Source organism: Lontra canadensis, unplaced genomic scaffold, assembly GCF_010015895.1.
Source record: "Lontra canadensis isolate GAN:19392208 unplaced genomic scaffold, GSC_riverotter_1.0 scaffold33, whole genome shotgun sequence".
NCBI classification, from domain to species: domain Eukaryota; kingdom Metazoa; phylum Chordata; class Mammalia; order Carnivora; family Mustelidae; genus Lontra; species Lontra canadensis.
In genome coordinates this window covers 13500445-13515596 of record NW_022631027.1, presented here as the reverse complement: position 1 = coordinate 13515596, position 15152 = coordinate 13500445, and the positions used below count along the sequence as shown (strand labels likewise).

Genomic DNA, 15152 nt, shown 5'->3' with positions numbered 1-15152 from the left:
TCCCATAAGGAGTCCTGGAGGTGACCGAAGGTGAGCATTTAGTGTAAATTTGCCCAGCCTAGGACGTGAGGACCAATATCCTATGACATTTGAGTGTGCTATTCAACTCGGCTTCAAGCCCCAGCAACAGTTGCCTCAAAAACTGGGTGTCCGAAGCCCCTTCTTGCTCCTCTGTGGTACACTTGGTCCATTCTTTGTAGCCAGCTGAAATCCTTTTGGGAGAGACCCATAATATAAATAAACAAAATACATTTGATAGATCATTACCCCCGAATCCCAAGTTTAATGTCAAGGTAAACATTTGCAGCTGGGGTCATTTCCACAGTCACTACCCTGAACTCATTTTTCACTTGCAGCCTGACCTTTCCGAACAGCTTCAGTCCACTTGATTTGAACCAAAGGAGAAACAGCGAGTGGTGACGCGAATCATCTCTGTTTCAGTGATCTGCCGGCTAAAGTGAGGTCTGGTGAGTGAAAACTTACGTTTGTCCATGTAAAACCGGTTCCAAAGAACTGTAGGCTGCCTTAAAAGCAGTCTTTCACTAGAAGTTTCTACTTGCCCTCACTGAAAAAGTTTAAAATTCCCTAGGAAAGCTGTTTTTCTTTCTTGATAGGATTATCATAATTCAATCCATAGAGAAGGAACTGGGTGGGAATATATTAACATTTCAATCCAGCTCAAAATAACTTAATACAATTATTTTCTACTTTCTATGCCCTGGGTGCCACTACTGTGAGACCTATGGGTAAATAAGGGAGTTTTATCTTATGCTACACATTCAGTCTTGCCATAACTGGAAATTTCCCTAATTAGTCTTCAGACGAGACAGGCAGGGACGGAATTCTCGCTCTGCTGTGTTACAGAGAAGACTGCAAGGCTTCTGCGGGCACGGTTAACTCTGCCTTCCAAGGATACTTTGGGAAAGAGCACAGATTCCATCTACAACATGAAACACCAGAGTATCATTCAGCTGACAGACCAACCATTGGTTCAAGCAGAGAAACTTTGAACATATTGACGGTTTCAGAAATATCACAAAGGGAAGCATACGAGTGCCAACAATTTTGAAAATACATTTCTGTGGCTTATCCTTGGTAAACTCGTGTTCCTGCTGTTAGCTGCACCTCAGCTGAATATATACATGGGTTAACCTCCCTGGATGTGTCTGGAGGTTTATAAATCAATGAACATCGACAACAAAACCATGTGAACTCCATGACGGCTAGGTGAAGAAATCTGTTGGAATTAACGGATTAGTTTTACTATTTTTTTTTTCATAAGATCTAAATCTGAAGAAAAAGATTCTCTGCCCTTCCACACAGGTTCATGAATTCCTAAGAACTCTTCTTCCCTCAGATGTGGTCCTATGACAACCTCCGTACCCCAACTGTCTCATGCAGTGTTGTGAGAACTGCTAATTGGCAGCTTTTCAACTCAGGAAGAGAAACTACCCTCCCACTCACACCCTTTCCCATGTGTGCTGAAAAAAATTTTTGAAAGACAAAAGAGAAGGGCAAAACCTCAGAAACATCACAACACAAAGAGATCCAGTTTAATGCATAAAATATCTTGAATAAATAGTACAGCTTCTTCTTCTCAAGCTGGCTCTTCAGGACATACATCCAAGTGGTGAGGTTTGTTCCATCTGATTTTTTTCCATAATTTCTCCTTTAAGAAAAAAGGCCATTCTTCTCAAAAGGCACTGATGACCAGTGGATCACCCAATGGTCATAAATGACCAAGTAGGACCCAAACTCGGATCACAATCAGTGTTTTATTAACAGAAACGAAAATGAAAGAGAGAAAGACAGCAAGAGCCTGACGTTATACGACTTATGAAAGGCAAAGTCAAAGATTTCTTTGTGCTCATTGTCATACACTTCAAAAAATGGCCACAACCTGGAAAGTCAATGAAAGATAAACTAAAAATCCAGAATGGAGAGCCTGAGACACTTGAAAGGCACCAACCAGATTGGATCAAACATAAAATTACAAAGAGACTTCAGTACATTGATAACTCAAATTTCAAATTATAAAAGTCAGGGAAAACATAAATTGCATAAAACGTTTATTATTTATTAGCAGTGCATTCTTCTACACTTTAAAATAGAACAAAATCTCTTTTGGAAGGTAAACTTCATAACAAAATACATGTCAACAAGTTTTGTTTTTGGAGTAGAATTACTTTGCTATATACTTTCTATATTATATACATACACTTCTTGGTTTGTCTCAGTATCTACATGTGTACCGATCATTTTAAGACATACACATGTAGATACCTGTGACTAATATACACACATAATCATGGAAAATTTATAGTAGTCAATTTTACAATCATTTTAATAGCTGCACACAAATTAGTGTTCACAGAACTCAAACTGTCAACATGGTTCCCTTTTCCCCACTTCTTGAATGTCATCTGAATTACTTCCCATGGATAATTTTTTTTAAATACTACCATCTTCCTATACAACTAACCAATCTTTTTTTTTTCTTTTTTAACAACTCATAATAAAATATGTTACAATTCTGGCTTTAGAAAAGCTATATGATTTCATTCCACTTATTTTAATTTTTAACTCCTAAAACATACAATTCATTTTTTTTTTCCGTCAGCTTTAGTGCAATTATTTGGTACTGCAGTTACTGAAGTTTAAGTCACAAACCTGAGCCAAACAGTCATTCAAATGCCTTTTTAAAATGGAAAACACGGACATGATGTTTTGCTGAAGCACGTGTAATGGACTCCGGGTACCCCTTCCCCCTTCAAATAAACAGATTCTAAATAACTCAGTGGTAGCAAGGAGAGCACTTCATGTGGATCCATTTAACTGTGTGAGGTGCCTTCTGAGGCAGCATGGGAAAAAATAAGCATCGAAGGCTTCCTAGCTGTCTGGAGAAATGAAGCCTCCGGGCCTCTGAGGCCAAAACACAAGATTATACTCAATAAATGGGCCCTGAACACCTGTAAGGAGGGCCTTCATTCTCATGTCAGGCTTCTGATACGCTAGCTTGTGTGGTAGGTGTTCGTCCTCTGTTTCATTCATATCTCCTGTGATACAGAGAACTACTTAGCGGCATCTTTTTTTTTTTTTTTTCCAGTTTTCTCTCTTCATTGATTTAAAACAGGTGCCAGACCATGTGTGCTTACAGACAACAACCTCGTACCAAGCGTGGAATGTCCCAACTGGGGTCAGGGCTCTTGTGAGAGGAGGAGAGAAAAAAGGCATTTGGAATGTTGAGTCATTTCACACAGAAAACACAAAGCTGTGTTTTCAGGAGAAACATTCAGGGAGTTCTGATCTCCAACTGGATGTTAAATTTTTTTAAAGCCCCCCAAGGATGAGAAATGAAATGGCTCGGCAACAAAAACAAAGGGAAAAGAAGTAGTCTAAATAAGTCCTATCAACCAATCATCCTCCTCTCCCCAGAGATCAGTTTGGATAAACTCATCATATTTGACTGACTCCCCAAAAGGATGAACTGATATGCCCTGTTCAGAATGGGAACATGAAAATCACTTTCTAAAAACTTTCTCCCTTACTTTTTCTTCATAAAGAGGAATTATTGTATTTGTTGTAGACAAAACCATACTAAACAAATTCAAAATACAAATTTTTGGTAGCAAACAGCAAGAAAAATCTAAGTCAAAATATAGTCTAGTTTTTACATAATTTTATATATGTATAAATTTATCAAAATAGTCTCTTAAAGTTCACAATACATACATAATGTAACACTGTACATGTAATAATAGATGTATTGCCGAAATACATTAAAAATAACCTTTCAAGATACCAAATTCAACGTTACAACTGTCTGAGTGTTGACAGCTCCATAAACCTAGTTTCAGTGCATTTAGTGTAGTCATTAGCCAGAGTTTTTCTGGTTTCAAGTCTCTTGAAGGTCTTATGTTAGCGCTCTCCTTAATTTAAGGCGGGAAGGCAGAAAGACTCCTCCGACAAGCAGCTGCTCTCTCTCTCTCTCTGCATTGCTTGTCCAGATGAAGACCTGGTGTCTAAGAGCGGAGCGCTTTCACCGGAGTGGCGGGGGCTTAGTAATGAACATATTCAGACTGAAGGGACTGTGTGGGGGAGAGACAGAAACCCAGGTTAAAGTCCATCACATGCGAAACTGGTAATACACCTGCAGCTTCCTCCTTCAACACAAGACAGTTTGCATCTATTATATAAAAGATCAATGAAATATACTGAGAAGAAAACAGAAAAGGATGAAAAAAAAAAAGCCCACAAAGCATTTGCTAAGAATAAGATACTCAATTATGTGATGTGATTGCAAGAAAACCGTATTTTAAAAGGCTTACGATTTGTTCGTAGCAGTTAAAAATTGAGTGTTATGTGCAAATTGGTGGGTGGCATCAAACTCACTTCTCAGCTTTTATGCAATAATACTAAGTTTGACTCAAAGATATTAAACGACATCTGTAACTGAATTGAGGTTTATTAGAATATACTGTAAGATTATATATACTTTATTGCATCTAATGCATATCGAATAGTGCTTCTAATGCAGTAGAATTAGCCATCACTTAAATAAGTTCCTTAAGAATGCTTGAATTTAATAGATAGCTTACAAATCCTTTCCATTTAGGGGGATACAGAGCACTACTAGCTTTGAAATCTAAGCTTAAGACCCAAAAGCATTTGTGTAGAAGAATCTTGCAGTCATACACAATAGTGGGCAGCTTTTGAGAAAAATAAATAATGCAAATCCCTCCCACATATTACATAATCACATATAACGAACACGATGGGGATATGTAATCAAGAACGCACTGATAAGGGGTGCTGGGGTGGCTCAGTGCGTTAAGCCTCCGCCTTCTGCTCAGGCCATGATCTCAGGGTCCTGGAATCGAGCCCCGCATTGGGCTCCCTGCTCAGCTGGGAGCCTGCTTCCTTCTCTCCCTCTGCCCCTATCCAGTATGCACATGTGTTCTCTCTCTCTCTCTCAAATAAATACATGAAATCTTTTTTTTTTTAAAAGAATGCACTGATAATAGATATTAACCAGGAAAAGATAAAGATAGTTCCAAAAAAATTGCCAGATACTTATTTTTGAGCAGCAAACAGCAGTTAAAGAGAGGGAACACAAAAATTAAAAAAAAAAAAAAAAAGAGGGAACACAAATCAGTCTAAACATGAACAAATTCTCTTGCACAATTCTTCTTATCTAGCACCTCAAAACAACAAAGATTACTTGATTTGCTACCAAATGTCCTTTTCTCCTCCCCCAATAATTCTTTTTCAAACTTATCTGCAGCCTGGTATTCACAGGTCTTCTCAATTCTGAGACTAGTGCATTTTGTTGACAGTAGGCATATCAGTAAAAATAATCTGTTGGGCAAATCATCTACAAAAGGATTCAAACTCTCTTTGTTCACTCTCATTGCTTCACAATCCTTGTGAATTTTATACCCTGTGGGCAGCCATGTACAGCGTCAAAAAGCTATCAGCCTGCCCTCGGCTGGCAAGAACCTGCACCATCACACAAACACAGAGTGAAACGTCAGAGGTGTCAACATTCAGTAATGGGCAGAGGGTGCCGGTAACACTGTACAAAAGCAAAGCAGGAGGCGAGGAGTGGGAAGGGAAGGTTGGGGAGGGGAGTGGTTTCTGAGGCTGCAAGTTTCCAGGAAGAGGGGACATGTGAAGAGGGAGAACGGAAATGTTAGGAAGAATGGAAAAGGTTGACAGGTTGATTTTCTCACTACAGAATGGTTTACGCCAAGGATTCAGAACAGGGGAGACGATCAAGAAGTAGGGCACTATTGGGGCGCCTGGGTGGCTCAGTGGGTTCACCCTCTGCCTTGGCTCAGGTCACAATCTCAGGGTCCTGGGATCGAGCCCCGCGTCAGGCTCTCTGGTCAGCAGGGAGCCTGCTTCCCACCCTCTCTGCCTGCCTCTCTGCCCACTTGTGATCTCTGTCTGTCAAATAAATAAAATCTTTAAAAAAAAAACCACAGTCTAATGTCTTGAAGCTCTCGTACATTTAACGTGGAGGCCCACCAGTTGCCCTCCTAACAATCAGAGCTTCAAAGTGGACTCTGACTTTTCTGGCTGCTATTTCCTAGTTTCTTCTGAAGTCTGGCAAGTAGGCAGGGAGGGCAGAGCCGTAGGGTCTCCCCAGCGGCAAGACTGCAAAGTGTGCATGCTGTACGCGGGCCAATGCTTTCGTAGGAATAGTTAAATGTGGCTTTTGTTCCAATTAGAAAAGTTATTCATGCTACCACTGACAGCAATTACGTAGCTCCTCAGATTGCCATAAATTTAGAACAGAGTTGTTTTTGCAAGCACCCCTAAAGTTCCATCAGTTCTCAATAGACAGAGATCTAGCAAATGAACAGCCACCAGGCAAGTGGCCTTTGTTAAATTTTCTTCCAGGTAAGGTATTTTTAATATGTATCAATATATAGGGGGTAAATATGTGTGGGTACCTATCTTTCTTTCTTTCTTTTTTTTTTTTCTTTTTTAAAGATTTTATTTATTTATTTGACAGACAGAGATTACAAGTAGGCAGAGAGGCAGGCAGAGAGAGAAGAGGGGAAGCAGGCACCCTGCTGAGCAGAGAGCCTGATGCGGGGCTCGATCCCAGGAGCTGGGATCATGACCTGAGCCGAAGGCAGAGGCTTTTAACCCACTGAGCCACACAGGCGCCCCTCCTATCTTTCTTTCTTTTATGGAATCGTGATGCCCCTGGAAAACAGTCTAGAATAATTTTAGGGATATCTATCATATGTATGAAGTAAATATTCACATTTGCCTCCGGGCAGAAGCCTCTCCTTACACACAGCAGAGATCGTAAACCCGGCTGCTGTTTAATCCAACCTGCAGATACTGTCCCCCACAATCCCTACTGCCTCCCTTCGCCTCCCACCCAGTGTGCTCACTTCATATTGCCTCACCGGCTCTGGATCCTCCTTAAACAAATAAAGACATAGTTTGGCTGAAGAATGGACCTCCTGTCATGCTGGTTAATTCATTCAACAAATCATTATTAAACAGCAACAGTATACATTTGGCCCTGGGGGATAAAAATAAGAGACCCAGATTCTTCCATGGTTTCTTTATATGGTGTAAAGAAAGTTAAAGGAAATAATACATTGGGCTTAACAAATTATTCTGACATCAGCATTTCGGAACAAGTACCTTCCTTTCATTTTCAATCTAAAACAAAAATCTTAATGGAAGTGGAGTTAGGGAAGAAAGAGAACTGTTAAAGTCTAGGAGATGTGTTCACTCGAAAAAACCGCAACTAGTATTTCAAGGCCTTTTCACTGCGGAAGCAATCATGTGGAATGACAGTGGAATTTAGATTCCACACGCTTCCATGATGGGCTGTGTCGAGGGCCTCTGGCTCATCTGTTAGCTGTATCCTAAAGTTACCAATAAATATCCCAGAAAACACAATAACCAGTTATTAGCATTGCTAATTTTTATAGCAAAGATGCAAATGTATTTTGTACTCCATAAACATTTGAAAAAACTATTGATTTTATTATTCAGGAAATAGATTAAAGTACCACTGTCTGGAATTCTTAATAAACTAGATCTATGACTGAAGAGGTCCATTACTCTATGATAGACACTTACTGAGTACTTCCTACATACCAGGTACAGTTCTAAACATTTTATATGTATTACATTTATATATGTAAAATGAGTCATTTTACAGATGAGGAGATCGAGGCACAGAGCGGTGAAGGGCTTTGCCCTAGGTCACACAAGGAGGAGGCGGTGGAGCTCCGCAGTCTGGCTTAAAGCCCAAACCTCTGGACACCACAGTACAACACCTCAAGACACTTCTAGCTTTTGTCCTGTGATCACTGCATAGTCAACTGGACATCGTCTGTCACCCTAACACAGACAAATAATAACCAGAAGCAGGCTATGAGCCTGGGTGAGAAAAGAAATATTAAATTACAAAAAGAGAAAGCAGTATGTATGATACTATTAAGGAGATACAGACATTTTAAAATGAAAAATCCTTTTAGGACCGAATCCAAAGTAATTTTCAGGAATATGCTAAAAAGAAATTTTCTTTACAAAAATACCTAAGCTTAAGTACTCCGATTAAAGTTATAATTCTGCTTGGCCAATGTTTATCATAAAAATTAATACCCAATGCATCTGAAATTTTTACAAAAATTCAGGAATGACAATGGATATGGTTATGAAGAAGGGGCACCTGAGGTGTAAATATTACTTTACAAGGTAGCGCTTATTTATAAATGTATAATTTCTCCAACAGGATATTCAAGTTCCTGAGCCAGTAAGTTTGACCGAAGCTAAGACCAGATCAAGTCTGTCATGAATATATGGTGTTTTTTATAGTGTGAATACCATAAAACTAATAATACAGTAATATTCAGCCTGCAAAATAAGGATAAAATTACCTTACACTTGCAGCCCCCAAAATTTTTATGTCAAAATATAAGCTTCCATCAAGAAGTCTTGTTCCCTGAAAGCAGTTAGATTTGACATAAAACAAAGTGTTAGGTAAGGAGATCAAGACAATTTGTTCAGTTCTGGAAATTTGCTACTAATCTGTTTTGGCAGATGTAGGTAGTGACTTTAAAAATTTAGCTGTTCTGGAGGTGTTTCTTTTTTAAACAGCCCAGTTACCTAATCATGGTAGAAAAATGTCTAATAATTACAGATATAAATACTGTAAGATGGTTAATAAATACAGTTATGCATGACTATCAAAAACAGCAAGCTGTAAAGAATAATGAAAAATTTAGGTCTTTGCTACCAAATGAATGAAATGACGTCTTTATGTTCACGTAACTTAGAACAAAGGGCCTATGACCTGGAATGTGAGTTTCCTGCTAGGTCAGTATCCTGACTCACAACCACCATGGGCTCTTGCCACACTGACCTTTTGTTTCCTGCATTTCCCCATCTTGCCAAGTCCCTTAAGGAAGAGAAAGTAGTCTACTTTGCTACCCTTGGTTTCAGTTCTAACTCAGAGGCAAAAAGCACCTTTCAAAGTGGTTTGTTTTCATGGCATAGATAATTGAAAGAAAAAAAAATACGTTTGGCAATATGGTATCTTATTTTATATATAACTCCAGTATTGAATTTTAATGAACAAATGGGGAAAAAATAAACACTGAGGAATAATAAGGTTATCTATAAATGCCTCTATACTCTCGGGTCCTTTATGGCTTTGCAAGAAAGAGTTTCTGGTTTTTGTACTGCTTGAAAGTTACCAACACACAAAATGTGCTCACAGATACCCATTTCCACAAATGTGTTTTCAGAATACTGGAAGTTTTTGCCCTTGCTAACATAATAATACTTCTCCAATAACACTAGTAGAGAAACATAGCTGGATAAGGTTTTATTGGCATTATATTAACACAAAGAGGCTAAGATTTTTTTATAAAATCAGCCTTGAAGGAGGTGCAAGCATTTTTCTATGGTGTTCTCGAAGCATTTCAGAGACCCCAAGATTTAACAAGCCAATTTCGGTTAAATAAAATGCTATATAAAATATTCTTTCACCTTCCTACCTAACTTTTAATAGATTCTTTTTTTCTGAGTGAACTTCATCTGTGCTTTTCAACAATCACAAAAAGCTCAATTGTTAGATGACAGATTGTTGTTGACACTCTATTTGACTCAGCCAACCATTCGTGAGTGTTTCCAGTTCGTTTGAACTCTAAAATTACACTGATGCAAGCTCGGTTAAAATGTATTGTCTCTTACTTTAGTAAAGCCACATTTCTAGAAGAAAAGAAAAAAAAAACCTCTCAGGTAACTGTATATTAAAGCTAAAACGGAAAATCTGTTTTCTGTTCTGTTAGTGCTTCCTGTGCTACGGGTGATAATGGGCTCCTAGGCACCTTCGCTCTTTGCTTTGCATTCACGGTCCTAGATATATTATCCAATCTTTAGTTCAATAAATATTTATGAGGCACTCACTATACTTTGGAACCTGAGACAACAAAGATGCCCTCTAAGAAGCTTGAAAGCCAGCAGAGAGAAGAGAGAATCACATACAGTTTAACTAGAATATGAGAGCAGCGGTGGACGGGCTATGAACGAAGCCCTACGAGAGTGGAGAAAGATGGGTCACAAGTGCTGCATCAAAAAGGTCACTGTAGGGGTGCCTGCATGGCTCGGTCATTAACGTCTGCCTTCGGCTCAGGTCGTGATCCTGGGGTCCTGGGATTGAGCCCTGCATTGGGCTCCCTGCTCAGCAAGCCTGCTTCTCCCTCTCCCACATCCCCTGCTTGTGTTCCCTTTCTCTCTGTGTCTCTCTCTGTCAAATAAATAAATAAAAATTAAAAAAAAAATATATATATATATAACTATGGAACCAGGCCAGGAATTCTAAAACCACACAGAGATGAGGAAAAGCAGAGTGACCAGCATGCACTAGGGTTCGGGCATGGGGCAGGATGTGGCGCTCCTGCAGAGTATCCAGCATGCCTGGCAGGATTTGCTGGAGAGAGATGGTGGGGGGTGGGGCACAAGGTCTGTCTGGGAAGGGCCCTAGTGGCAGGTCACGGGTTCCAGACAGGACCTCACAGGCACAGCAGAGACAATAAACAATTTGGAACATAGGAACGATTCAATCAGTGTGTCTTACAAATCTAACACTGGCAGCAGTATAGAGAAAAGATGGAAGTTGAGAGACACTTAAGGCAGGAAGAAAATTTAAAGGGCTATTCTGATAGTTCTGAAGACCTCAATTAGGGCAACAGTGATGAGAATGGAGGAGCAAAAACCAGACATCTCAGAGGGATGGCTGATAGGACTGAGTGGCTCTATGTGCAGAGGGAAAGGCAGGAGTAGTGTCAAAGAAGATACCAGATTTCTAGCTTGGGTGATAGTTACTAAGGCAAGAAATGAAAGGAGGAGCAGGCAACTGAAGGAGCATGTATTCTGTCCCAGGTAATGCCCATAAGAAATTAGACAAGTAGATCCAATGCCCAGGAGATGATATGTAGGCCAAGGTCAGAGTCTTGGGAAAAATCATGAAGGGGCAGGCAGAGGAAGACAGACAGGTAATAGTTTAGAGGGAGGGAAAGAAATGGGAAAATAGCATTCTAAAACTCAAAGGAGACAAAAAATAATGGACAAAAAGGGTGGCTGACATTGTCAAATGCTGCAGAAAGACTAAGAGGGAGATCATCTGATATGGCCTTAAAGAAGTCAAGGGCAGCCTGTGGGAGAGACCTTCACCAGAATGGGGGGTTGCCTCTCTTGCCCCAAGTTTGGCCATAAAGAGACGTTGTGGGCTTCTGGTTGGCTCAGTTAGTTAAGCATCTGTCTTTGGCTCAGGTCATGATCCCAGGGTCCTGGGATAGAGCCCCATGTGGGGGCTCCCTGCTCAGTGGGAAGTCTGCTTCTCCCTCTCCCTCTCCCTCTGCCCCTGTCCCTGCTTGTGCTCTCTAGCTCTCTCTCCATCAAATAAATAAGTGAAATCTTATCTGGAAAAAAAAAAGGAGACATTGTGAGAGGTGACAGGACTGAGGGAAGTGATTGGCGAGACCACTCTGACCAATTCGGATATACCTGTTTGTAGTGAGGAGATAGGAAAATGGAGGGTAAGAGACTCAAGACATAAAGAAGGAAGGAAGTGGATGAGGCAACTCCCTAGAATGGTTTGGGAAGAACAATACAGGGGACTAGAATTGCCATAGGTCAATCGTAATGATTCCTATAATCCAAAGGGAAGAAAAAAAAAAAAAAAAGGACAAGTCAGATGCAGGTACACTTTCAGGTAAAGAGGACAGTAAAGGGAAATCACTCCTGATAAATTCTAGGTTCTCAGTGGGATTCAAGGCAAAGCCAACCAGCCCCGGGAGGCTGGAGTGACAGTGTTAACAATGAATGTTGAGAAGTTTTGGAACAGCCGGTGTAAGGAAGAGCAAGGGAGCCAAAATGGGATAACTAAAGTACTCATGAGCACGGAGGGGCCAGGCACTAGAACTTCATTTGAAATGGAGTCAGTTGGCAGCCAGGTGATGGCATTTTCACCAATTGTGCTTAGAAAGAAAGACTCAGAACAGACAGGAAATGGCCGGATTGATCTTATTTTGGAGGCTAGCAATCAAGTGGCTACAGAAGGAAGTCCCAAGTCTAACAGAATGTTGGAAAGAGAAAGCAGAAAGGACTCTGTGGGTCACAGAAGGCAGGGAACGGAGAGGGCTGGGGAGGCAGGCAGGGGTCATAGAGAGGTCATGCGGAAGGGTTAGTAGTGGGCTAACTGTCTGAGAAGAGCCTCCCAGGATTCAAGGTACCAGAAGCAATGTGCTGAGTGACGAAAAGGTCAATGAAATGGACTTCCAAGTGAATAAAAATAAAGATCACCCGAGTTAAGAAAGTTTAAAATAGAGTAGCTGTGAGACTTTAGTCACGTCACTGACTCTCTGAGTCCTGATATCCTTATCTTTAAATTGTGGACTAAATCAATAAGATAATGTATATAGGAAGTGGCTAGTCCAATGCCTGGCACAGCGGAGTGACTCACTGAGGCACCGATGAGGATGACTGTCACGATCAGGAAGACGTTCTAGAGAAACTTAGCAGTAGCTGCAAAGTAAAGCCAGAGTCCTCAAGGCATGAAGGTAAGTAGATGGCAGTGATGGGGACAGAAGGAGCAGGAGATCACTGGGTGGAGTTTTCAAAGGAGAGGAGAGTCTAAAGTCAGTATTTAAAATGTCAGAAGCCAGCATTTACCTCTCACCGTAAAAATTTGGGAGTTACCAGAGGGAAAGCAATTTGAATTTAGGGGGTGAATAAGGGGAATTAGCCTGGAATAGGGCAACCTTCTTTTGCTCACTTTCAAATAGACACATTTTAATTTTCTCTTAGTTTACTGCTTGCGACGGTCTTAATGTTTGTCTTTCCCACCACCTCCAAATTCCCGTGTTGAAACCCTAATCTACAGTAGGATGGTATTAGGAGGGAGCTTTCGAGACGATGAGGTCCTAAGAGTGGGCACTCCATGAATGGGATGAGTTTTCCTATAACTGAGGCCCAGAGAGAGAGCTCTCTCACCCTCATAAAGCCAAGTGAGGATAAAATGTGTGGGGGAGGGGCACGGGGCTGGCGAAGTCGGTTAAGCGGCTGACCCTCGGTTTTGGCTCAGATCATGAGACCAAGCCCCACGTCAGGGTCTGCACTCAGTGCTTCAGATTCTCCCTTCCTCTCCCTCCTGCATAAATAAATAAAATATTTAAAAAAAAAATGCATGGGAGAAAAGGCACAACAGGGTGCAAAAACATGGTCAGCTTTTTTACGGCCCACAAACAAATCAAGTCACGGCGGTAGGTCACTGGCCATGGAGCAGTGGTGGCCTTGTGTTCCATTCCTGAGGGTCTACAGGCCCGAGGCCGCAGGACTGAAACTGGGGCTGGGATCAGGCTCTCCCACCTGGGAAGGGGGCTGGAGAAGAGGCAACCAACCGCCCTGGGGCCAGGGTTTATGCAGCTCCGCATCCCTGCCTCAAGAAGCCAGCCTGCGGGGCTCAGCAAGGGACAGAGCCTGGGTCCTGAGCTCTGTTTCTAGACTCGAAGACCCCGGGCTTCGGGGGAGAGGGGGCGGGTCAAGGGGAACCAAGAAGAAAGCCAGTGGGTGAGGAAGGGAAATCACAGAGAGAGGGGAGAGAAGCAAAAACTTCTATCCAGTGTAAACCTACAAATGACAATTCTAAAATTCTAAATTCTAAATTCATGACACAAGGAACATGAACACCAAGAGAACTAGCAAAGCCTCCAGCCAGGAGAGGAAAGCTCACTTATTGCTAAAATGCAAATAAGGAAACCATCTCATGATGACCTGGCATCTGAGATCCTCAAGGTGAAAATATGAAGAATACCCATAAAAAGGATGAGAAGTTACAAAATAAAAATAGGCAGGCCCAAAGAAAAACAGATGGCTGTCCTAAAGAATGGATAGAAACGCTGGAAATAAAAGACAGAGACGTTGAAACCAAAAGGTCAGTAGGTTGGGGATACCTTCCAGAATGGACACAGTTAAAGGAGAATTAATGGTTTGGGAAAGAGCAGGAGGAATCCAATCAGAACACAACCAGAGCAACTGAATTTAAAAATGTAAAGCAGAAGGTAAGAAATGCTGAGGACAGACTGAACATAAGTCTAGGGGGTGTCACAAAAGAAGAAGTAGGGGAAAGGCAGGTAATGTCCAAGAAGAAAATGCCTAAGGACTTTCCATTACTGAACAAGCCAACAACCCTGAGATTGAAAGCAGACACTGAGGCTCCAAAATAGAAACTATACTGAGTCTGTACCTAGGTATATTATGGTGAAATTGTAGAACTGCAGGGGAAAAGAGACAAATCTCAGAAAAATTGGTGTTGTTCTTCAACCAAAGAAGCTTTTTAAGCAAAGGACATTAGGAAACTGGTATTTCAAGCAGATTCTGGCAGTACTGCAAAGCCAGATAGAAGGGACCAGAAAAACGAGGGCAAACGATCAATTAGGTTAGGCCAGAAGATGCCCTAATGGAGTTTCCATCTAGTGGGAGGCAATGGTTTATATGTCTTTCACGTTCCTCCATTAAAAAAATACTGAACTGGGGCACCTGGGTGGCTCAGTGGGTTAAGCCGCTGCCTTCGGCTCAGGTCATGATCTCAGGGTCCTGGGATCGAGTCCCGCATCGGCCTTTCTGCTCAGCAGGGAGCCTGCTTCCCTCTCTCTCTGCCTGCCTCTCCGTCTACTTGTGATCTCTCTCTGTCAAATAAATAAATAAAATCTTTAAAAAAAAAATACTGCACTTATGGTAGACATATATATAGTAGATAATTTTTTTAACTGGACAAGTCTTTATACATATATAAAAATCTCTCTACTCCTGGCCAAATTAACGAATAAAGCAAGATTAGAATGACTCTTTTCTATTGACTTAGCAGTGTTTTTGATATCGCCTAAGAAAGGTGTCAAATTAAAATGAACAACGAAGGCAATAATTCTGATGTACTTGAGATTAAAGTTCTGTATTTGAAAGAGTCCTTTCAAATGGAGAGTTAAACACAGCTGACTGGCTTTGTACAGCAAATTAATGTAAACCATGGTTTAACCCTGGAAACTGAAAAGATCCTTAGCTGTATCCGCACACACGGTGTGTACCTAACAGTTTATATGCAAAGTTAA

At 41.1% G+C, this 15152-nt stretch overlaps 1 protein-coding gene across 4 annotated transcripts in view; it reads right to left on the bottom strand.

Moving 5' to 3' along the window:
* Positions 1–3746: 3746 nt before the first annotated feature.
* Positions 3747–15152, bottom strand: part of CDC14A (cell division cycle 14A) — a 170507-nt gene continuing 159101 nt past the window's right edge. For all 4 annotated transcript variants that reach the window (XR_004383811.1, XR_004383809.1, XR_004383810.1 and 1 more), the window contains one exon: positions 3747–4088. Coding sequence is in view for 1 of the 4 variants with exons in the window: in XM_032867221.1 (XP_032723112.1) it covers positions 4059–4088 (30 nt within the window). In the remaining 3 variants the exon portion in view is untranslated. The remainder of the gene's footprint in view (positions 4089–15152) is intronic.